This window comes from Mus caroli, chromosome 10 (genome assembly GCF_900094665.2).
Source record: "Mus caroli chromosome 10, CAROLI_EIJ_v1.1, whole genome shotgun sequence".
Lineage (NCBI taxonomy): Eukaryota > Metazoa > Chordata > Mammalia > Rodentia > Muridae > Mus > Mus caroli.
In genome coordinates this window covers 45,637,253-45,659,672 of record NC_034579.1, presented here as the reverse complement: position 1 = coordinate 45,659,672, position 22,420 = coordinate 45,637,253, and the positions used below count along the sequence as shown (strand labels likewise).

Here is a 22,420-nt window from a genome sequence, read left to right as displayed (position 1 = left end):
AAACAACAACAACAACAACTACAAACAAACAAACAAACACACACGGACGGACGCTCAAGGGTAGCAGGGATAGCCTTACACAGAGGAATGTCCCTGGAAGAATACAGTGGGAAGGATGCTAGTTACAGCAGCAGAGAGAAGATTCCAGAGAAATCAACTTTGCCTTGATCCTGAACTTTTAAGTTCCAGTTTTAGGGAACATAAAATTTTTGTTGTCAAGGCCAGCTAGCCGACGGTATTTTGTGTTATTCTATACAAATTAAAGTCATAGGTTAAGGACTAGTCTCAAGAGTTTCACTTGTAAATATTTAATGTACAATTTTCAATAAACCTTGGTATAAAATACTCTTACTGTTTATAGTATTACATTTTTCTATATGATATATCTTATAAAACTTTCTTATATAAGCCAATTTATACAAGAAATTCATTGTAAAACCAAACACCCTAATTTGTTGCTCAGAAATCAAAGTCATTGAATCAATTTAAAGAAGTGACTGGCATTCTTTCCATTAAGCTCAAAGTGCTAACTAAACATACTGTGCAAGTAGAAACTAACTATATTTAAAGTGAACATAACTTGACACTATGTTAGTATAAAACTGAGTCATGTAAGGAAATTAGTCCACATCATAGTCATTATCAGTCAGTCAAGCTACAGTTACAAGAATCTAGAATTCTTTGATTAGCAGTATGTATTTCTGAAGATGCGACTATAAAAAGGCCTTACAATTGACTTCTTTAAGCCATAAATGTACTATTATCAATTATATGAACAAGTCAACTATAGGACTAACTACAGAGCTAGAAAATAATATTTATACGTCTAATGTTAAGGTAAACACAGTGTTCTATTCATATATGAAGAATTTAACAGGAAACTTAAAATGTGCCCAGCTGACTCAAAATAAATGTGAACTAATTCACATAATTAGCTGTGGCAGAGGCCTAAAGAACAGAAAGCATGAAGGCCTATACTGGATTATTCCCTTGGATAATAGTCACAGGTACTTAACATGTCCAGTCTTGTGAAAATATCAATATACTCAATCTCCTTCTCAAGACAGAAGAAACAAGATAAAACTTCTACTTTAAAAATATACAACTAAAAAGACGAAATGTCAAATATTCACCCATACCCTTTGTTTTTAATAGTTTTCACCTAAAAACATTTACCTTCAAGTCAGCTACTTCTTCATTGTAATTATCTTGCTTGGTGACATTTGAAAAGGAGCGCAAGGCTCCTGTGAGCCGAGGTAGAGCCATTTATAACTCAGTCAGTGATCCATAGAAATAAGAAACTCGAAACTGAAACAAAGCACAATGAAATTTATCTGTTTAGAAATGACACAGGTAATCAAACTCAACGGACTGATCTACACAAGAAAAACAGGCTCCAAGAGCACTTGCTACAAATGTTAGTTTCTTAAGTATTGAATAAAATCTCCCAGCAAATAAGAAGCAAAAGTGCTAGGAACTGTAGAAAATATATCACATCAGACAAAACAGACTTTAAAGCAAATGATCAAAGGGACATAAAACAAATAAAAGATTCTAAACTGTAATAAAAGCAAGCTAATATATAAAAGTTCTTAGTTCATATGCATGTTTTAAAAAACACAATAACCCCGGGCGTGGTGGCGCACGCCTTTAATCCCAGCACTCGGGAGGCAGAGGCAGGAGGATTTCTGAGTTCGAGGCCAGCCTGGTCTACAAAGTGAGTGCCAGGACAGCCAGGGCTACACAGAGAAGAAACCCTGTCTCGAAAAACCAANAAAAAAAAAAAAAAAAAAAAAAAAAAAAAAAAACACAATAACAACTAAAAACTAAAAATGAACTAAAACAGACCTCCAGAAAGAAGTGGCAAATCTAGCATCAAAGTGCAGGTCAAAGACATCACCTACAAGATTCACAAGACAGTGCTACCTTGTCAAAAAATTCAATGTACATTTGAAAGTCTTAATTTTTTTAATTACATTGTGCATGCGAGCATGAATGCATATGTGTACATTGTGTGTGTGTGCGCGCGCATGTTGGTGTTTACAGGCATAAACCTGCCATGGCACATGGAACAAGATCAGAGGGCAACTTGTGGGAGGCAGTTTTCTTCTTTTCTCTTACGAATCCTGGGAGCTGAACTCAGATCACCAGGCTTGGCAGCCTTTACCTGCTGGGTCAGCCATCTCACTGGTCATAAAGCAGTTTAAGGTGGTATGTGTAATACAACATAAAATAAGTCTCAACAAATTTCAACTAGGATTATATAAACAAGGAATTAATAAACATTTTGTGAAAAAAATAGTAACAAATACTTATGAGTCACATTCAGTCTTTATAAATATTTTAACAACACTTTAGAGGTATTAAATCTACTCTGGAGCTCAATGTAACCACTAGTTTGTTGAACTCTGATAGAAGTCATTCAAAATATAACTAAATTACAAGTCAGAGACAAAATGCAAAGTATTAAAAACATACAAGACTGCATAAAGATGAATGAGAAACTGCTAAAAATAGCTAAAGGAATGAACTGTACCTCACAAAAGAGAATTTCAATAGGGAAAGTTAAAATGACTCATTTTGTCAGTGAACTTCCTAACTAGAGGACTTCAAGGTTCAGCTACCCAATGGGAATATAAACAAGCAAGCACTTGTTAGATTACCATGGGTGGAAAATCAGGTCCTTGAGCACCTGTAGGACTGTGCTATAGAACAAAGCTTGGACAGAGGCACCTGGATAGCAATAGATGCAAAAACAGTTTACTAAGAATGAATACATTTGCAAAGGAGGAAGCAGATCAAACCGAAGAGAAAGATCAGAAACTCAAAGGCAGGCCTACAACAGATAGTAGGGAGGAGTGCCTGTTGCTAAGGCACAGGACCTGAGCTGGATCCCTGGAACTCACCCACATGGTGGGAAGAACCAACTGCCCCTAGCTATCCTCTCACCTCCACATATATGGCAAACACATGCATACACGCACATAATAAAATGTAAAAAGATCTTTTAAGATGTTACATTTCTCAGACTTTTCTCCTGTTCTATCAGTTATATACCAGCCTAGGCTGAGTGTTACAGCATTTCTGTCAAATATTTTCTTTCATATGTTAATCTCAGTCTTTTATGTTGAGGTTCTGCATCCCAATCTTCTGTCTAAAGAGAATTCTGAGGGAAACATTTGTATGTTTCAAAGTCTGAGTAACATAGTTTTGAAACATTTGAAAAGGAAAAATAAATAAATCAAGAATTAGTCAACAACATAGATATTTTCAAACTTTATTGTGCATTAGTCACCTAAAGGATTTGTTTATTTATTTATTTTCATTATTATTTTTATATCCATGGATGTTTTCCATGCATGCCTGTGAACCACATGCTTATCTATATAGGCCAGAAGAGGACATGGAAGAGGAAGAGGACAGTACTGAAGTTCCTGTGATTGTAAGCCATTGTATAGATAGGTGCTGGAAATCAAACCCAGTCCTGAGGGTTCTATGAAATATAAACTACTGAGTCCCACAGTCTCCTTCTTATTCCCAGTTATCTGAATGGTCAGATGACAGGGCCCTGAGATATTATTTCCACCACATACACAAATGATGAAGCAACCCCCACCCCATACTTTAAAAATGACAGTCTTAAGACACAGTGCCCTGTACTCTTAAATCAATATCCAATGTGTGCTCATGTCTAAACTGACCTCCTACCACCAAAATTCCATCTAGTAATAAATCAAGGGCCTCCATTTAGATTCAAATTGTCTCCTACTAGCCTTTCTCAACTGGATTCCCTAAGAAGGTTAAATTGTACCAAAAGAATCTTGAACATTTTTCCCTCACGTCTACCAAGGACTGACTATACATAGGAACAGAAGGAAAGCAAGGCATACAAAGAATGCCTTCAGGAACCAAAGCTGAACCCAAAACCAAGTGAATGCTGAATGCCAGAAGCTGGCTGCATTCTTTTCCAGATAACAAAAGCCAGAACTCTTCCAAGAAGGCTCTGACATTAAACTGAACATATTCTGAGGCAGAACCTGCTCTTTACCTCATCACTAAGTGCTTTCAAAATCTAAGTATCAAAATAATAAATACATAATGTGTACAGTATGCTGCCTCACTGTGGTCTTATAGACAAATGGTGTACTCGGGACCCACAACTTCCAAGATTTTGACCAATTTAACAGTAATAATCTGAAATCACCTGTCCATTCTTTTAAAGTACTGGAAATTTTCATGGACTTTTATACTAATTTACAAATCTAGTAAAGTCTTACAAAACAAGACGATATGCTAAACCTTCTTTGAAATGTAAAAATGTCTCAGTGGTTGATAACACTCGCTGCTCTTGCAGAGGACCCAGGTTTGGTTTTCAGAAAGCACAGGGCAGCCAGCATTTCCAAGTATCTGATGCCCTCTAATGGCTTCTGTGGGCACCAGACACACAAGGGGTACAAATACATATATACGTGCAGGCACTCACACATACACATATATTTTTCATGAGACCTGTTCTAAACTATACTGACAGGAAACTTCAAACAGGAACCTGTTGATTCCTTAAGTCTTTCTTTAATCATTACTTTCATCTATGGATTTAATGTTTAACATCTATGCCTTCAAAAAATAAACAAGGCCATAACAGCCATTAAACACAAACCAACTTTTTCACCTGGAGTTCATCTGAAGAAACATATCTGCACAAGATGCACTGACAGTGTGCTGTAGCAACATTTCAAGGGTAATTTTCATTATTCGTAATTTCTATCTTCCAAACTGACAACAGTTCCTAGGACTCTCTTAAGCAAGAAGCAATTGTTCTGAAAGTTTCCAATTAAGTAAGGATACACACTTGATATGTGGAGAATTAAGAAAGCACAGGAACACATCATTAACTACTACCTGCACATATCTCACACAATACAAAATTTATGCTTATGTATTTTACAAACATAAAAATAGAGATTGTGTTATTTACTGAGAAACCCTGTTTCTAGTTGAGGTGTGGCTCAGCCTTTAGCATACATAACACCTTCAATCACTCCGGCTGGAAAACACACAGTCCTGTAGTACAAACCTTTAATACTAAACGATGAACATCAAGTTAGTTTGTAGAAGGAAGCAGCCATGTTTGGAAGTGATGTCTAATTGAAGGGCAACAAAGCAATGAATCAGAGAACGATTTGACAGAAAATGATATGACCAATTATCATGAGAAGAAAAATGGAAAGCTATAAAGCGGTGCAGTGTGGAGAGAAAAGAGGAAGCAGTTTTACCACAAGAGTTTTAGAGAGAAGTTGAAAAAAAAACCCAAAAAACAAAAAACAAAAACAAACTAAACACAGGTGAAGACAGGATGAGCCAGAGAATAAGGAGCCAAAAGATCAGAACATACTGCCAACATTAGTATAAGACCAAGCAGCACAATTCAGTTAGAAACTGAGAGAACTAGACTGCAGTCAAACTACTGCAGAGGAGTTTGAGCCAGAACAGCTGAGTTGAACCAGCCAGCCAGTATTCAGAAAGAACTAAAAAGAGTGAGCTTATGCAGCAGTAAGTCTCAGGGGCTGAAAACATTCTAGGCCTAGATCAGATTGTACAGAGGATAGAAGCTTCCAAGACTAGGTCTAGGTGAGCAGACTCAAGCCAGGGAGACAATTACATCAAGTGAACTAAAGATATCTTCACATGTTTATAAACTGAATCTCTAGGGATGTTCTAGGAACAGGTTTAGATGCTTGGGATTAAAGGAAGTTTGAAGCATCTCTCCATTCCTAGTAGGAGCTTTACAAATTAGAAAGCATTTTCTCCAAATACAAAAATTATTCATAAAAGGTTGTTCCATCCTTAATCATTAATTATTCACTATTGCTAAATGGATAATGGTGGATATTCTTCCCACCCCCTTCCCCCCATCCCGTTTTTTTTTTTTTTTTTTTTTTGGAGACAGGGTTTCTCTGTGTAGTCCTGGCTGTCCTGGAACTCACTGTGTAGACCAGGCTGGCCTTGAACTCAGAAATCCGATTGCCTCTGCCTCTCAAGTGCTGGGATTAAAGGCGTGCACCACCTCTACCCGACCAATCACATACTTGGTGGCAGCTGATGAAATCTGTGTCTGTGTCTCAAATATAGATAAATGAGGAGCTAGCAAAGTGACTCTGGTTGCAGAAGACTCAAGATTAAGCTTCTAACACTCAAAACAAGTAGTTCACAAATGCCTGCAACTCCAGCTCCTAGGGATTGAATGCTCTCGTCTGTCCTCCTCAGGGACCTGATGCACATGGTATATACAAATTCATACAGGCAGAAAGACACGCAATTAAATAAATAAATGTACTACTATTACAGCACATTAAGTGCATGCTTTACTTAATATGCCTAAGAGGATGAAGTACATAACCATTATTTAGCATCCTGGCCCAAGTTGATTGTCTCAGCATTTATAATTACAATAATCTTATTACAAGGTGCTTCTATGTTAAGTCAGTAAGAATCATGTCCTGTTACTTTTGTGCCTTGTTCTGAGCTGTAATGTCATTTCTCACCACATTCAATCCAATTCGTTTTCAAAACTGAAAGATGTTTGAAAGTACCAAGCCCCTACATTTTAAATCTTGCTTAAAATTTTAACTCTTGAGCCATTTTTCTTAGCAATAAATTAAAATTAAGCCAATTGGAAGCAAAACCAGATTTTGTCATTCATGCATGAATAATGCTTTAAAAATACTGAAAAAAAACCCCACCATACTTCAAAAGGCATTATATATTTAAATGTACTGCTTATGAAAACATCATACTCAATGTCTGGTAACTTGTTGGTTCTAAACATACTATTTGAAAAGTCTCAAGTATGTAAGAGACTATGTCTCAATATAAGGTAATAATCCATAAGACATCTCCATTTTTAAAAAGTACCAACTTACTAAAAATGCAAATGGGGCTGGGAGGTGTGGCACATGACTTCCATCCTGGCACTTAGGAGGCAGAGGCAGGAAGATATGAGTTTGAAGCCAGTCTGATCTACAGAGCAAGTTCGAAACCCTGTGTCGAAAAAACAGAGGCACGCGCGCACGCACGCACACACAGAGAGAGAGAGAGAGAGAGAGAGAGAGAGAGAGAGAGAGAGAGAGAGAGAGAAACAGAGACAGGCAGAGAGACAGACAGACATGGGCGGGCGAGGAAAGCAAAATAAAAACAGAACTCCTGTGAGGTAGCATGATAAAGAAGTATCAGAAGATGGTAATCTTGTCAAGGAAAACAGCAACGAATCCTCATGGAAATCTGAAAGAGCAAGCATCACCAAACATTTGCTGCTCTAATTTTTAATCAAGCACCACTCTTTAAAGTATTTTTTGTCTTACCTGTTTTATACTGTTAGTTTGATTTTTACTTTTGATTGTTTTTTTTTTTTAGAGTAAGAATATGAAGTTGGGTGAGTAGAGAGTTGTGGAGGATCTGGAAGGAACTGAGGAGAGAGAATATATAAACAAACTACATAGTATGAAAGAAATGTAATTAAAAATGCACCTGGGCCTTAGAATATACATCACTGGTACAGTGCAGCCAAACATAAGCAAAGTTCTAAATTCAAGTCCATGTAACATGATAACGATATACCTGGTGATTGTTTTATCCATTCACGAACCCATTTAAAAAATGTATTTAAATCCTGAGACTAAAGAGCCTGATAAAGAACTACTGTAATGGAGCATTCTCTCTTCAGTAGTATTTTCTTCGTTTGATCATGTGCAAGGTCTGACACAAAGTAGAGTGAGCCCCCCCAGTTTCAGACCTCTGCTGACCCCACAAAGCTCTCTAGCTGCTTTTCTGCAAACCCAACTACAGGAATATCAATTAGACTTCTAGCATGCTTTTAATGCTATTACTCTACACTAAGAACTACTGAGGCAGCAACTATTCTCAACCTTGCCAAGGACAGGGTCAGTTCTCAGTCTGCTTCACCTCGTAGCATGGACACTAGTATCCTTTAGGTTTTCCCTGTTGCTCCGGTTCTCACACTCCTTTACACACACTCACTGCTCAGACTTCAGACTCTACTCACTTCCCACCTACTCCCATCCAGTCCTGAAGGGGTGACTAGTTTTCAAATGTTAATTTCAAATTGGTATATCCAACCAGTACTTATCTCGTGCTCCATTTTCACAACTCACTCCCTTTCCACATCAAGCAGATGTCTAACTTAAGATGTTAAATTCTGTCACTAATAGTCACCTCCTGTGGTCATTAATAAACCTCAAATCTATTCTGCCTTTTTCTCAAACTAAAACTCCTGAACCAGATTATTTTCCCAATTCTATCTTTAAAATATACCCTGAATCTAACCACTTTTCACAATTATCACCTATTCCCTAGATTACCAGTGTCCTTTGTACTGTACCTAGATCTATTCTGTTGTAGCTAGAAATATTCTGTGTCTGTCTCTTGTCCCTAGACACAAATAGGTCTTGTCCCTAGACCAACAGCCCTGTGGAGTCACAGAAATGTCTCCTGGTACTCATAACATGCCTCCCTGATCATATCTGGGCTTATGCTAATGTGATGACTTAGATAGTCCCAAATGAACACGTGATTAGTCGGCTGCATTTTCCACCAACGCATCCATTAATCCCTTGAAACAGTAAATTGAAAGGCTGCAGATGAGTCCTTATAAAAGTTTTGGGGCTGGAGAGAGAGCTTGTGGTTAAGAGCACTTACTGATTCCCACTATACTTGACAGGTAGCTCACAAACAACTGTAACTCCAGCTCCAAAGGATTCAACAGCTCTGGATATACATTACTCTCATGCACACCCACACACATGTAGCTACACATAATTAAAATAAAACTATTAAAAATATAAAGGTTTCAATGTGCTTCTGCGCTTGGCATCAGCATCTACCTGATGATACAGGTAGCCTACATAATGACAGTGCTCCTTTCTTATAAAAACTTTACAAACAGAAATGTTAAATAGCAATAAGTCATACCTAAGTCCTAGTGTATGACAAGCATGATCTTCCTCCTTTCACAGCTGTAAGCCTGAATTTTCTAGAAATCTTTCAAGTAAGTCTTTACATTTACAGTAAAAGATATGCCACCTTGAAACCTACTCAGTGCACCACAGCAACTACCCCAAAAACTCTACAAACAAGTTTCATAGAAACCCTTTGAACAATTTAATTTCATAAGTTACCTAAATTGTACATAATGTATTTGCTAAGACATGTAAGTGGATACTTTTGTAAGAAGCCTACATCCACATTTGAATGTATACCTTCCTTTCTCTGAGTGCCTACCTCTCTATTAACCACATGCTGAAATGTATGTGTGACATGACTGTTATTGTGGTAATTAGTTACCCTGACTAGATTTGAGGCTGGATCTACAGATACTGTAAACCCAGTCAAAATAGTAAGATTATCCAGGTGTAGAACTCAGGAGAGAGGTCTGGTTTTAGGAAAGACATGTGATTCACCAACAAAACTACAGGAATAGATTTTAAAATCATCTACAAATTAACATGTGTGAAGTAAGAAAAGACAGCACAAAAATGAAGAACAAACTTGCAAGGAATAAATAGGAGGAAAATATACATAAAGATTTACCATCAGGAGGCCATAGAGTCCAAGGGGCAAGGAGTAAAGTCTATCACCAAAACAAATGGAAGAGAGGTCTAAGAAAAAGGTTACAGCCAACTGTATAAAAATACTATAAAACCATGTGGTAAAATGCCCAATGAATTAAGCATTTCACCCATGTTCTTCCAAAGTTCATCTTTTAGTACTGTATGAGCACAGTATCTCTAAGAAAGGAGTTAAATTTGGACACTGTCAAACTATCTAGTGTAACTCACTTATCTTTTTGTAAGATAGAGGCCAAACTCACTCATTACAGAGATCTTGCCACAGGATGACCATTATTAAACCCTGGAGTATAGAAGTAGCATGTTTCTTGCTGTTCCACACTACCTTATGCAGCTTATTGGCCTGTGCAGAGAAACTAAAAAAAAAAAAAAATACTTACTGAATGATGCATTTCCAGAGTATTACTATGTCTGAAAATGATTATTAGATTATTCCTTAGAAAAACCAGTCCTAAAATATAGAGCAGTGGTTCTCAGTCTTCCTGATGCTGCAACCCTTTAATACAGTTCCTCATATTGTGACCCCCCAACCATAAAATTACTTTTATTGCTACTTCATAACTAATTTTTCTACCATTATGAATCATAATATAAATATGTGTTTTCTGATGATCTTAGGCAATCCCTGTGAAAGGTTTGTTTAATCTTCTTCTCCAAGGGGTTTCGACCCACATGTTGAGAATCACTGATACAGACAGATCTAATAATTTTGAAAAAGCTTTTGAACAACCCAGATGTCCCTCAACCAAAGAATGAATAAAGAAAATGTGGTACATCTACACAATAAAGTATGGTTCAGCTATTAAAAACAAGGACATCATGAGTTTTGCAGACAAATGCATAGAACTAGAAAATATCATGTTGAGTGAGGAACCATTCCAAAAGGACATACATGGTATATACTCACTGATAAGTAGATACTAGCCAAAAAGCTCAGAATACCCATGCTACAAGTCACAGACCACGTTAAGCTTAACAAGAAGAAAGGTCAAGGTGAGGATATTTCAATCGCACTAAAAGGACAAACAAAATAATCACAGGAGGCAAATGGAGGTTGGGACATGGGTGGATACAGGATGGGGAGGGGAAAGAAGTGACAGGATCAGATATGGGGTTAGGGGACAGAAATATGCAGTTGCAAGGGATGGAGAGTAGGGCAAACCTGTAGAAAGTCCCAAAGACCTGGGATGTTAAAGGTTCCCACTACCCAACGGCAATGACCTTAGCCAAAATGGAACCTGAAGACCAGGGACCCCATGGAAGTATGGATTCACCAACCTACCTTCAAACCTTTTGACCCAGTATTGTTCCTGTCAAAAAGTAATGCACGGACAAAAATAGGGCAGAGATTCAAGGAAAGGCCATCCAGCAACTGGCCCAACTTGAGATCTATCCCACGGGTAGCCACCAAACCCTGATAATATTACTGATGTCATGTTGTGCTTGCAGCATGGCTTTCCTCTGAGAGGTTCTACCAGCAGCTGGCTGAGGCAGATGCAGATATTTATAGCCAACCATTGGACCCCAATGGAAGAGGTAGGAAGGATTGAAGGAGATGAAGGGGATGGCAACTGTCTTAGTTAGGGTTTTGCTGCTATGAACAGACACCATGACCAAGGCAAGTCTTATAAAAAACAACATTTAATTGGGGCTGGCTTGCAGGTTTAGATGTTCAGTCCATTATCATCAAGGGGGGAGCATGGCAGCATCCAGCTGGTATGGTGCAGACAGAGTTGAGAGTTCTACATCTTCATCTGAAGGCTGCTAGTGAAAGACTGACTTCCAAGCAACTAGGGTGAGAGTGTTAAGACAATACCCACAGTGCAACACCTACTCCAACCAGGTCACACCTCCAAATGGTGCCACTCCCTGGTCCAAGAATATACAAACCATCACAGCAACTCTATAGGAAAGCCAACAGTATCAACTAACTAACCTGGATCCCTGGGTGCTCCCAGAGACTAAGCCACCAACCAAGCAAGGAGCAAATATGGGCTGGTCTATGTCCTCTGGCACTTATATAGCAGAGGGCTGCCTTGCCTGGCCTCAGTAGGAGAGGATGTTCCTAATCCTATAGAGACTTGATGCCCAAGGAAGGGAGATGGGGGGGCAGAGGGGATGAGGGGAAGCACCCTCTCAGAGGCAAAAAAGAGGGTGATGGGGTGAAGATCTCTTGTAGGAGGGACCAGGAAGGTGGGCAACATTTGGAATGTAAATAAATAAAAACAATTAAAAAGAAATAAAAAGCTTTTGGCCCTTTAAAAATATTCACAAACAGATCGGAGGGATGGCTCAGTGTTTAACAACTACCCAATTTCAGATCCTAGCACCCACTTCAGTCAGATCAGAGCTACTGGTAATTCCAGTGTCTTACCACTGTGAAGGGACATCAACCATGGCATCTCTTAAAAGAGAACATTTAAATGGGACTTGCTTAAAGTGTCAGAGGTTTAGTCTATTATCATCATGGCAGGGAGCATGGGGGTATACAAGCAGACATGGTGCTGGAGAAGGAGCTGAGAGTTCTACATCCAGATCTGCAGGCAGCAGGAAGAGAGCTAGACTCTGGGTCCAGATTGGGCTTTTGTAACCTCAAAGCCAACTCACATTGACATAATTCCTCCAACAAGGCTATACATACTCCAACAGAGCTACGCCTCCTAATCCTTCTCAAGTAATACCACTCCCTGATATCTAAGCATTCAAGTCTATGAGCCTATGGGGGACATTCTTACCCACTACACCCAGACCTAGGGGATTTAACACCCCCGCTCCCCTGGCTTTTGCAGGCATCCACACTTAAGTGCATACACATATAGACATAATTAAAAATCTTTGCAAAGAACGCTTAGTGAGCCTCCTTTCTGGTCCTGAAGGTACTATTCTACAGCAGGTCATTAAAAAAAAAATCAAACTGAAAAATATACACTGGAATTTCTCTTGTATGATGAATATCACCATGAAGCTAATTTCTTCTTGAAAACCATGAAGAAAAAAAAAATGGGAATGGGTGGGTAGGGAAGTGGGGGGGGAGGGTATGGGGGACTTTTGGGATAGCATTGGAAATGTAATTGAGGAAAATACGTAATAAAAAAATATTAAAAAAAAAAGAAAACCATGAAGAAGTTTATAATTAAGTTTCTTAAATCAACACAAAAGATACATTTATTCCTATTTATGCATAAGAGAATTTAACACTTCTACACAGTTCCATTTGGCATGGCCAAAAACATAACTAGTCTTAACAGTAAGCATGAATTTCTTCTTTTGGAATAGAACTTAAGTTTTCTCTCATCAATTTCATAAGCCATGTTTTCTAACTACTGACAAGTGTTTGTCTTCTTACCCATTCATTTAACTTAAGATGACATACCAATCTCTAAAAAAGTCATATTTTAGCAGCTGATTCCCTAATTACCCAATAATCCTGAGATAGATTACATTCCTTCTTTTGAAGTTCAAGTTTGATAGAACACGTATTAGCAAATTAAGAAGTGTAAGTTATGGGTTTAAAGCAGAACTCCCCAATAGTGTGAACTAGGTGCATTAAGCATATTTCTGTAACCATCCAAAGAAACTGTTGCAGAAGTTTTACAATTTTATATGAAATCAGTACTAAAGCATATGCTTTCTGTTCTTTAAATATCAATATTCACGATTATCTAATTAAAACATACCATGAAAATGTTTAGTATCAACCATTAATTTCTTTATTACTAGAGTCCTTATTCTTATTACTAGTTTTATTTATGTGCTCTACCAAATTCCAGCCTAATGACCAAGCCAGTACAAACATTTGACAATAAACACAATTCCTTTTTTTTTTTTTTTTTTTTTTTTTGGTTCCCCCAGTACTTCACTGACTAGGGAGGTACTTTTTTTTTTTGGCAGTGGAATTTTCATTTAGTATTTTCTTTATTTTTATTAGATATTTTAATTTACATTTCAAATGCTATCCCGAAAGTTCCCTGTACCCTCCCCCCGCCCTGCTCCCCTATCCACCCACTCCAACCCCATTGGGGTACAGAGCTAAACAAGGAAATCTCAGCTGAGGAATATCGAAGAGCTGAGAAGCACCTGAAAAAATGTCCAACATCCTTAATCATCGGGAAATGCAAATCAAAACAACCCTAAGATTCCACCTCACACCAGTCAGAAAGACTAAGATCAAAAATTCAGGTGACAGCAGATGCTGGCGAGGATGTGGAGAAAGAGAAACACTCCTCCACTGCTGGTGGGATTGCAAGCTTGTACAACCACTCTGGAAGTCAGTCTGGCAGTTGCTCAGAAAATTGGACATAGTACTACCGGAGGATCCTGTAATACCTCTCCTGGGCATATATCCAGAAGATGTTCCAACCGGTAAGAAGGACACATGCTCCACTATGTTCATAGCAGCCTTATTTATAATAGCCAGAAGCTGGAAAGAACCCAGATGTCCCTCAACAGAGAGATGGATACAGAAAATGTGGTATATTTATACAATGGTGTACTACTCAGCTATTAAAAATAATGAATTTATGAAATTCTTAGGCAAATGGATGTATCTGGAGGATATCCTGTGTGAGATAACCCAATCACAAAAGAAGTCATTTGATATGCACTCACTGGATAATAGCCCAGAAACTTAGAATAAACACAATTCCTAATAGTTCTGTGGGAGAGTAAAAGTGAAGATAGGCCAAAATGTAGTAAAACCAGAAAGAAAATTTATACCAGAGAGGGAGTCCTATAATGGCACAAACATTCATTACATTCAAATTCAGTTCTATATATCATTGTGTCTCTCTATCTCCCTCTGTCTGCCTGCCCTGCCTGGCCCCCATGCTCTACCTCGTGATTGCTAGATACCTTTACAATTAGAGTTAGATTCTCACTTATCTCTCTCATTTCATTGGGTTTGGCTTGTCTTCCTTCACTTCTGTGAGTCATTCTCCAAAGAGAACTCTTACTAGTTCCACTTTCTAAGCCGCAAAATAAAAAAGAACCACAAAATATTTCTGATACTCCTTTCAAGATAATTAAAACTTGATTAAGTGTTGAGTTCAAGCTTTATATAGGGACTATTTGCTAGGTGTTGATCCAGGCAAAACAAAGAAATAAGTTACTACAATGCTTACTCACATAATAGGGCATGCTTTTCCATGGCTGCTAAACACACACATACATACATACATACACACACACACATATATGGGAATACTCAGATCTTATTCTCTACCTGTGGGTCACAACTCTTTGGAGGGTAACATATCAGCCTGCATATCAGATATTTATATAACAATTCATAACAGTAGCAAAATTATAATTATGAGGTAGCAACGTAATTTTATGATTGAGGGTCACCACATCATGAGGAGCTGTACTAAAGGGTTGCTGCATTAGGAAGGTTGAAAACCACTGGCTTAGAATGACCCTTAGTGAGGTCATATTATCTCAGAAAGAAAGAAAAACATGTCTTCTCTTATACTAAGCTACTAGCTTAGTGCCTCCCTTCTCCCTATCTCCCCTGAGTGTGTGTGTGTGTGTGTGTGTGTACAAATGTAAACATGTGTTCGGTGAACATGTAAAGAAGGAGAAGGTTTAATACTAGGTGATAAAGGAGAAATGAAATCAAGTAATAAACATTGAGTCTTGAAAGACATTGTAGAGCTTTTTTTTCCATTTTAATTGTTTTTTTTTTCATTTTTTTGTGGGGAATAAGTGAGTTAAAATGTATGTGCTAGTGAAAATGTAAAATCCAATGTAAAGCTCTACAGCTTCAGAATTCTCTAACTGTATAATACCTCCGTTGAGGTGGAGACTTCAGATATGGCTCATTGTTCCTCATTACGTTTATTTTCAAGTTCTTTGTAATGAAGTTTTGGGAGTACTTTATATTTTGGGTTTTCAGATTTGGAATGTTCAAATTGATTCTTTATTGTCTCCTCTGTAATTCTTCATTTATTTCTGGAGATGTTCATGAGCTAAAATTTTAACTGCACATATTCACTTTCTCAAAGTTGAAAACTGTTCTTATACAAACTATCCTCAAGAAAGATGTATTAGAGTAAAAAGTTTATTCTGTTATCATATAGGCTCTTTATAAAAATGTTTTGTATGTAGACTTTCTATATCCTATGCCAGACATGAGGTATCAATACAACCAATGTAAATACTAGAAAAAAATGAAAACGCTTCCAGCCAGAAATTTGTTTCCAATTATTAACTTAAACATCCCTCCTAAAAGGGTGCTTGCTAGTTAACTATACAAAATTCTGTGAGAACAGGGACTTTCTATGTCCTAGACCTCCCACAGTGCTAGGGAATGAATGAAGAGTGAATAAATGAATGAATTAATGAATGAACCAACTTTTTTAGAAAAAAGTATTCAACAAGGATCAAGAAAACTAAGTCTTGCAAAATTAATTCACTCATGTAAACAACACTAAGCTACACTTAACTGACATCTCTATGAATATTTTAATGCAAAACCAGTATTATAACTGTCGTGTCGTGAAAAACTAAATACAAAACATGAGCTAGAGCAAGTCAAGCCTAGACTCAGAAGCGGAATTTGAGAAAAATCAAACTCAGAAAACAAACGTTTCAGCTTATCAATCTGAAAAGAGGGTAGATATAGTTGACTGTTCTAATTTTTATCCAGGAACACAACAACAACAAAAACCACACCACAGGTAGCAATTAGACTGCACTTGTGATGCCACGCATATCAAACTCAGTAGACACTGAACTTGTTTCTTTTAAAGGTAAAGGAAATTACAGCATCCTACCAAGAACCACTTCATCTACCTCCTTAGCATAGACACTTCTTTATTTAAAAAAAAAAAAAAATCACATTCTAGAGTCCTCCGATTGTTAAATTCACCCACAGCCCTGAACTCCAGGACCCAAAGCACTCGCTTCTCTGTGTTGTGGGGGAAACCCAACCCAACAGATGTACGCGAAGAATGACGTTGCTAGGAATGTGTAATATAAATAAGGGGAGGGGGAGGAGAAAAACAGGTTAAGCCTAGAACAGAAAATTTTTCATCTTGTGGCCACTCTGTCCTTACACGTGGGCAATCGCGCTGGAGTTTTCACCCCAACCCCCACCTACAAACTTAGGTGAGCCGGGACGCCCAGCCGAGGGATGACAGCTCGGTCCACCCGTGTTCTTCCGGACTCTGAGACCCGCCCCGCCGCACACTCGAGCTCCGCCACCCGCGCCCTCCCTCTCCCTAGCTCACCTCAGCCCCGCCGCCACGCGCGCCTCCGGCCTCCTGGAGGTTTGCTTCCTCTTCTCACTCTGGCGGAGCGGAGCGGAGGGTTGCGCCCCGACCTCCTCCGCAGCACACGCGGGCCGGCGGGGGTCGCTCGCTGTCACGCCTTAGCGCGCGAGGGCTGCCCAGCTGGCACTGACCCACAAACCCACACACCCGCGCCGAGCGACGGAGGGGCGGGGCGGGCGCCGGCCACACGTCACCGGCCGCGACGCCAACGTCGCCACGTCAGCACCCGGCCGCCCTCGGCCCCGCCCATGCGGGGGGTGGCGTCGGATGGCGTCTACACTAGCAAGTTTCAGCTCAGTTTTAGTGGTCGGACTCTTGACTCCCTCCGGCCGACTCCCCAATCCCCGCTTGGCTCTGACAACTGCAGCGAGTATTTAATTCCTAAGGAAGGCAGAAACCAGTGAGTCACAGTCCCGTGGTTACTAGATGGTTCCGCCCACCTGCTCTAGGCTCAAGTTTCGTTTTCCCTGAGTTTCATTATTCTCCACTTTGTACTTCTGAAATTGTTTCTGACCTTCGAAACAAAACATCTGACGATAGCCTGGTGCGACTGGCAAATTAGAAAAGCTAACCTAAAAAAAAAGCTGCATTGTTGTTAAGTTTGAACTGATGAGCAAGGATACAGATGTGGTACGCATTGTACCCTTTCAGCCCATTCTTCCCGAGCCGGTTGTCCTAAAACTCACCAGAACCCTGTTTTATAGAAGCAGCATTGGTTGAATAATAAACATAACTTACCAAACCCACTGGAAGTTCTGTATACCAGACTGACTATGGTAAGAAGACCTCAATAGCGATAGAAGCATTTCAGAAATTAAAATGAGATAACGCAGATGAAAAGAATCAGGAAGTATTAATGAAACTTGGTAAGATTCATTAAGAGGAAAAGTTACTGGACTGTCAGCAATATGAAAAACCCATCTGGTGATAAAGGTTTGTGTGGTATGACCTGAACTTCATGAGGAAAACAAACAAACAAACAAACAAACAAAAACCCTACACATTCTGAGAGTCCCTTCTAATACAATCCAAGGAACTAAATGCACTGTAGAAGCAATATATGACCATCACAGTCTCTACATTTCTCTCTTAAGTTCCCCGTCTCTACATTTTCTAAGTAGATGCTGAATGCTTACATAATAGGGATTTGGGGGAAAGGAGAAGCATATTAGGAGAATTACTGGCTGGTTTTGCTAAAAGTTAGTCCAGTCTCATGTAGCCTTTCAAGCGTTTACAGTCTAACTCATTTTATCACCAGACTACAACTGGTGGTCCCAAAGATTGTTGGTCTCACTAGAGAAAGAATTCTAGGAGAGATACAGAAGAGACTTAAGCAAAAGCAAATTCATTATAGTAAAAAAGCAGAGGCAGATATTCCCAAGTGGAAAGGCCACCTGAGAATCCAAGCAGAGGTGGTGTGAGTTGTGTAGAAATATTTTGCTAATCTGAGATACATAATTGTGGAATTTTCAGAAACAGAGAGAGCATTTCCATGAAGCAGGCAGGGAAGGAAGAGGGGTTTGATTAAACATAGAATTATAGAACCAAGATTGCAATTTCGGAACAGCATGTATGTTAAAACCACAACTATAAATAAGATGCTAATTAATTTCCAGCTGAACTTTTGGGTCTCAGAGTCTCTGCAGCATGCAGATATTACTCCTATAGAGTACAACTGAAAGTAATATGAGCCTGGCACTCAATCCAGCTAGATGAAGCCATCACTGTCGGGTTAGATTTATGTTTTATTTTTCACTCTCTCCTCCACCAGTAAATGAGACAAGATAAATAAGTAAACAAGAAAACTGAAAGGAGGCTACATAAATAGTTTAGATTATACCCACAGAGTTCCAGAGGATTCAAAAAGATGAAAATTGAAAATGTACTACCTGAATCTCCTGTGCTATGCTCAAGCCACTAGCCAGATTTGACTCTACAAAAGAGAAATCTGACTTATCCAAATTGAGGTTTTCAAAATATATGCCATATTTTGAAAACTTAACAGGAAGGTGATTGTAAGCTATCAACTTTTTATTTATTTTAGATAATCCTTTGTACATTGAGCCAAATGAAATGTAATTATTTCAGCCTTTACTTTTAAAATGTAAATCTATAAACTTTAAAATGGTACAGGTGACTTAAATTATACTTCTACATAGTACCAGAGTAGAAGGAAATACACTTCACTTGTTTCTTAAAAAATACCTTTGAACTCCTTTGTTTTCTCAGGGATGTTTTTCAAATGTCTACTAAAAGACAATCTACTAAAGATGGGTCCTAGTTGGGAGAAAGAAGAATGTCTAGAAAGTTTTTAACAGACAAAGTTAAAAGCAAATGTAATCTGATAAATAGCAACCCTCCTGCCTATACTGAGAGGTTATTTCAATATTTTTGTTATTTTCAATTTATCTTTGTGTGTTTGTGATGTATATGTGTGGGCACATTTGATGTGTGTGTGTGTGTGTGTGTGTGTGTGTGTGTGTGTGTGTGTGTAAGTCTTGTTGATACCTGAAACATTTTCTTCAGGACCTTTAAGTCTTTTCTTACAAAAGAAGCTGATAAAACTGTGGGAAGATGTTTAGATACATTAGCTCAGCCACTAATCTTCAAACTGTAATATTTGTGCTTACATGAAGGCTAAGCAAAGTCTGTTCAACTTTTATGCTTCTTCCTTGTACATCTTGCAACTTTCACAATGACAGCCAAGTTTTTATGACTTAATCCTTAATCCTTATACCTCAAGAGAAAGGTAAGATGTAACTGTAGTCTCCCAGGCTTACTGCCTCAGTTTGCTAACCCAGGCCTAGTCCTGGAAGCTTCTATTCTCTGGACAATCTAATCTAGGCCTAGAATGTTGTCAGCCTCTGAGACTTACTACTGAATAAGCTCACCCTTTCTAGTTCTTTCTGAATACTGACTGGCTTATTCAATTCAGCATTTCTGGCTCAAACTCCTCTCCACGCTGACTGATTCAATTTAGTTTCCAGCCTGGCACTCAATCCAGCGAGATGAAGCTGGGTTTCTCACTGAATTGCTCTGCTTGGCATCAAACTAACTCTAGCAATCTGTTCTAATCTTCTGGCTCATTTTCATTCTCTGGCTCTTTCTGTTTTCAACTATGTCTCACTTGTTCTCTCTGTAACCTGTGTCCGTCTGTAAAATGTCCAGGTAAGACTGCCTCTGAACTCCACCAAATGAACTGCCACAAACTCAACTCCACTGCACTGACTCTCAACTGACTCCCAGATCACTGAATCAACTGAACTAACTGACTAGAACTCAGAGATTTGCATACTTCTGTCTCCCGAGTGTTAGGATTAAGGGTGTGTATCACCATGCCTGGACATAAGCTTTTCTTTACCTGAAACTTGCTCTACATCAGGCTGGACTTGAAGTCAGAGATCTGCTTGCCTCTGTCTCCAGGGATTGAAGGAGAGATGTATTCCAACTGGTTCACACAGACCTAGAAGGTCCTTGGATGTGATCCCAGCAACCATGTTTCTGGATTAATACTCATCTACACCATCATTTCTTAAATCCAATTACAAGGCTGAGAAGAGAACAGAGCCACCGGAGTGAAAATTTGCCAAAGACTCAAAATTCATGAAAGTGGCTCTGAATTACTAATGGTAAAGCTTGAAAGTTGGGCTCAGGGAAAGTACAGGTAAGCAGAGAATTTCAAAGGTATAGAGTTACCTCTATGAATAATATGCCCTGCCATTCAAAAATTCACCATAACTCTTGGTGCCCAGAGTTTCTGGAGGGAATTCATCATATATACCTGATTGACATATTAGTGTAATACATCATGAGTTTATACAGTTAAAAATTCTAAATGGTTATGAAGAAGTTGATTTATTTGATATGAGATTGACATTGCAAAGGAGTCATGGTGTTCCCTTGAGCTAGTGAGTTTTCCAACACTGTAAAAACTAGAAAAACAATTTAAAAGGAAGAAGGGATTGTTTTGAATCCCAGTTTCAAATGATCTAGTTAAAGTTTGGCTGTGTCCATCAGTTTGGTGTTTTGATTATTATATGACAGGAGGAATTTCTTTTCTGGTCCAGTCAATTTGAAGTTCTGTAGGCTTCCTGTATGTTCATGGGCATCTCTTTCTTTAGGTTAGGGAAGTTTTCTTCCATAATTTTGTTGAAGATATTTACTGGCCCATTGAGTTGGGATTCTTTGCTCTCTTCTATACCTATTATCCTTAGGTTTGGTCTTCTCATTGTGTCCTGGATTTCCTGGATGTTTTGGGTTAGGAGATTTTTGCTTTTTGCATTTTCTTTGACTGTTGTGTCAATGTTTTTATGGTATCTTATGCATCTGAAATTCTCTCTTCTATCTTTTGTATTCTGTTGGTGATGCTTGCATCTATGACTCCTGATCTCTTTCCTAGGTTTTTTATCACCAGGGTTGACCCCCTTTGTGATTTCTTTATTTTTTATACTTCCATTTTTAGATCCTGGATGGATTTATTCAATTCCTTCACCTGTTTGGTTGTGTTTTCCTGCAATTCTTTAAGGGATTTTTGTGTTTCCTTTTTAAGGGCTTCTAGCTGTTTACCTGTGTTCTCCTGTATTTCTTTAAGGTAGTTATTTATGTCCTTCTTAAACTCTTCTACCACCATCATAAGAAGTGATCTTAGAACTGAATCTTGCTTTTCCAGTGTGATTGTGTATCCAGGACTTGCTATGGTGGGAAAACTGGGGTCTGATGATGCCAAGTAACCTTGGTTTCTATTGCTTATGTTTTTTCACTTGGCTCCTGCCATCTGATTTTCTCTAGTGCTACCTGCTCTTGCTATATCTGACTGGAGACTGTCCTTCCTGTGATTCTGGTTATGTCAGAACTCCTCAGAGTGCAGGTATCTCTGTGATCCTATGATTCTGGGATCCTCTGATCCTGATATCCTGGGTGTGTCAGTGCTCCTGGGAGTCAAGCTACCTTTGAGACCCTGAGATTCTGGTGTGACCAAGCTCCTGGAATCCTGGAATCCTGTGGTCCTGGACCCGTTATAGTACCTGGGAATGGAGCATTTTCTGGGTGTTGTGGGACTGGCTGTGGAGTTCATGCCCAAGGTCTGCTTAGGACACCAGCTCAGACTGAAAGAACCTGTGGCACTGGTTTGGTGGAGTTCCTGGGTTCCTGGGTCCTACTGGTCCCAGTTACTCCTGGTGTTGTGTCCTCCTCACCTCTGATCTTATGATCCTCCACTTTTCAAATAGTTATAGATGCTTATAATCCAGCACTCTTGAGGCACAGGCAGGAAGATCATGAGTTCTAGGTCACCCTGGAGTCACATATCAAAAGGCATAATAAAAAAGACCCTGTTTTAAACCAAAGGAGTAGGCATGTAACTCAATGGTAGAGTGCTTGCCCAGTATACATAAGAACATTGGTTCAATCTCCAGTACCACAGAAAAGTATAGTTATAATAGAAAATAAAATTTGGAATTTCAAGGAAACAGACTACATAGAAATACCTTCTCTCAAAACAACAAT

General features: G+C 38.8%; 1 protein-coding gene across 1 annotated transcript in view; it reads right to left on the bottom strand.

The window, feature by feature from the left end:
• Positions 1 to 17,101, bottom strand: part of Ascc3 (activating signal cointegrator 1 complex subunit 3) — a 268,769-nt gene extending 251,668 nt beyond the window's left edge. The window contains exons 1-2 of the mRNA XM_021173819.1: positions 16,874 to 17,101; positions 1,177 to 1,308 (exon numbers count right to left, since the gene is read on the bottom strand). Of these exons, the coding sequence (XP_021029478.1) occupies positions 1,177 to 1,266 (90 nt within the window). The 5' untranslated portion in view covers positions 1,267 to 1,308; positions 16,874 to 17,101. The remainder of the gene's footprint in view (positions 1 to 1,176; positions 1,309 to 16,873) is intronic.
• Positions 17,102 to 22,420: the final 5,319 nt, after the last annotated feature.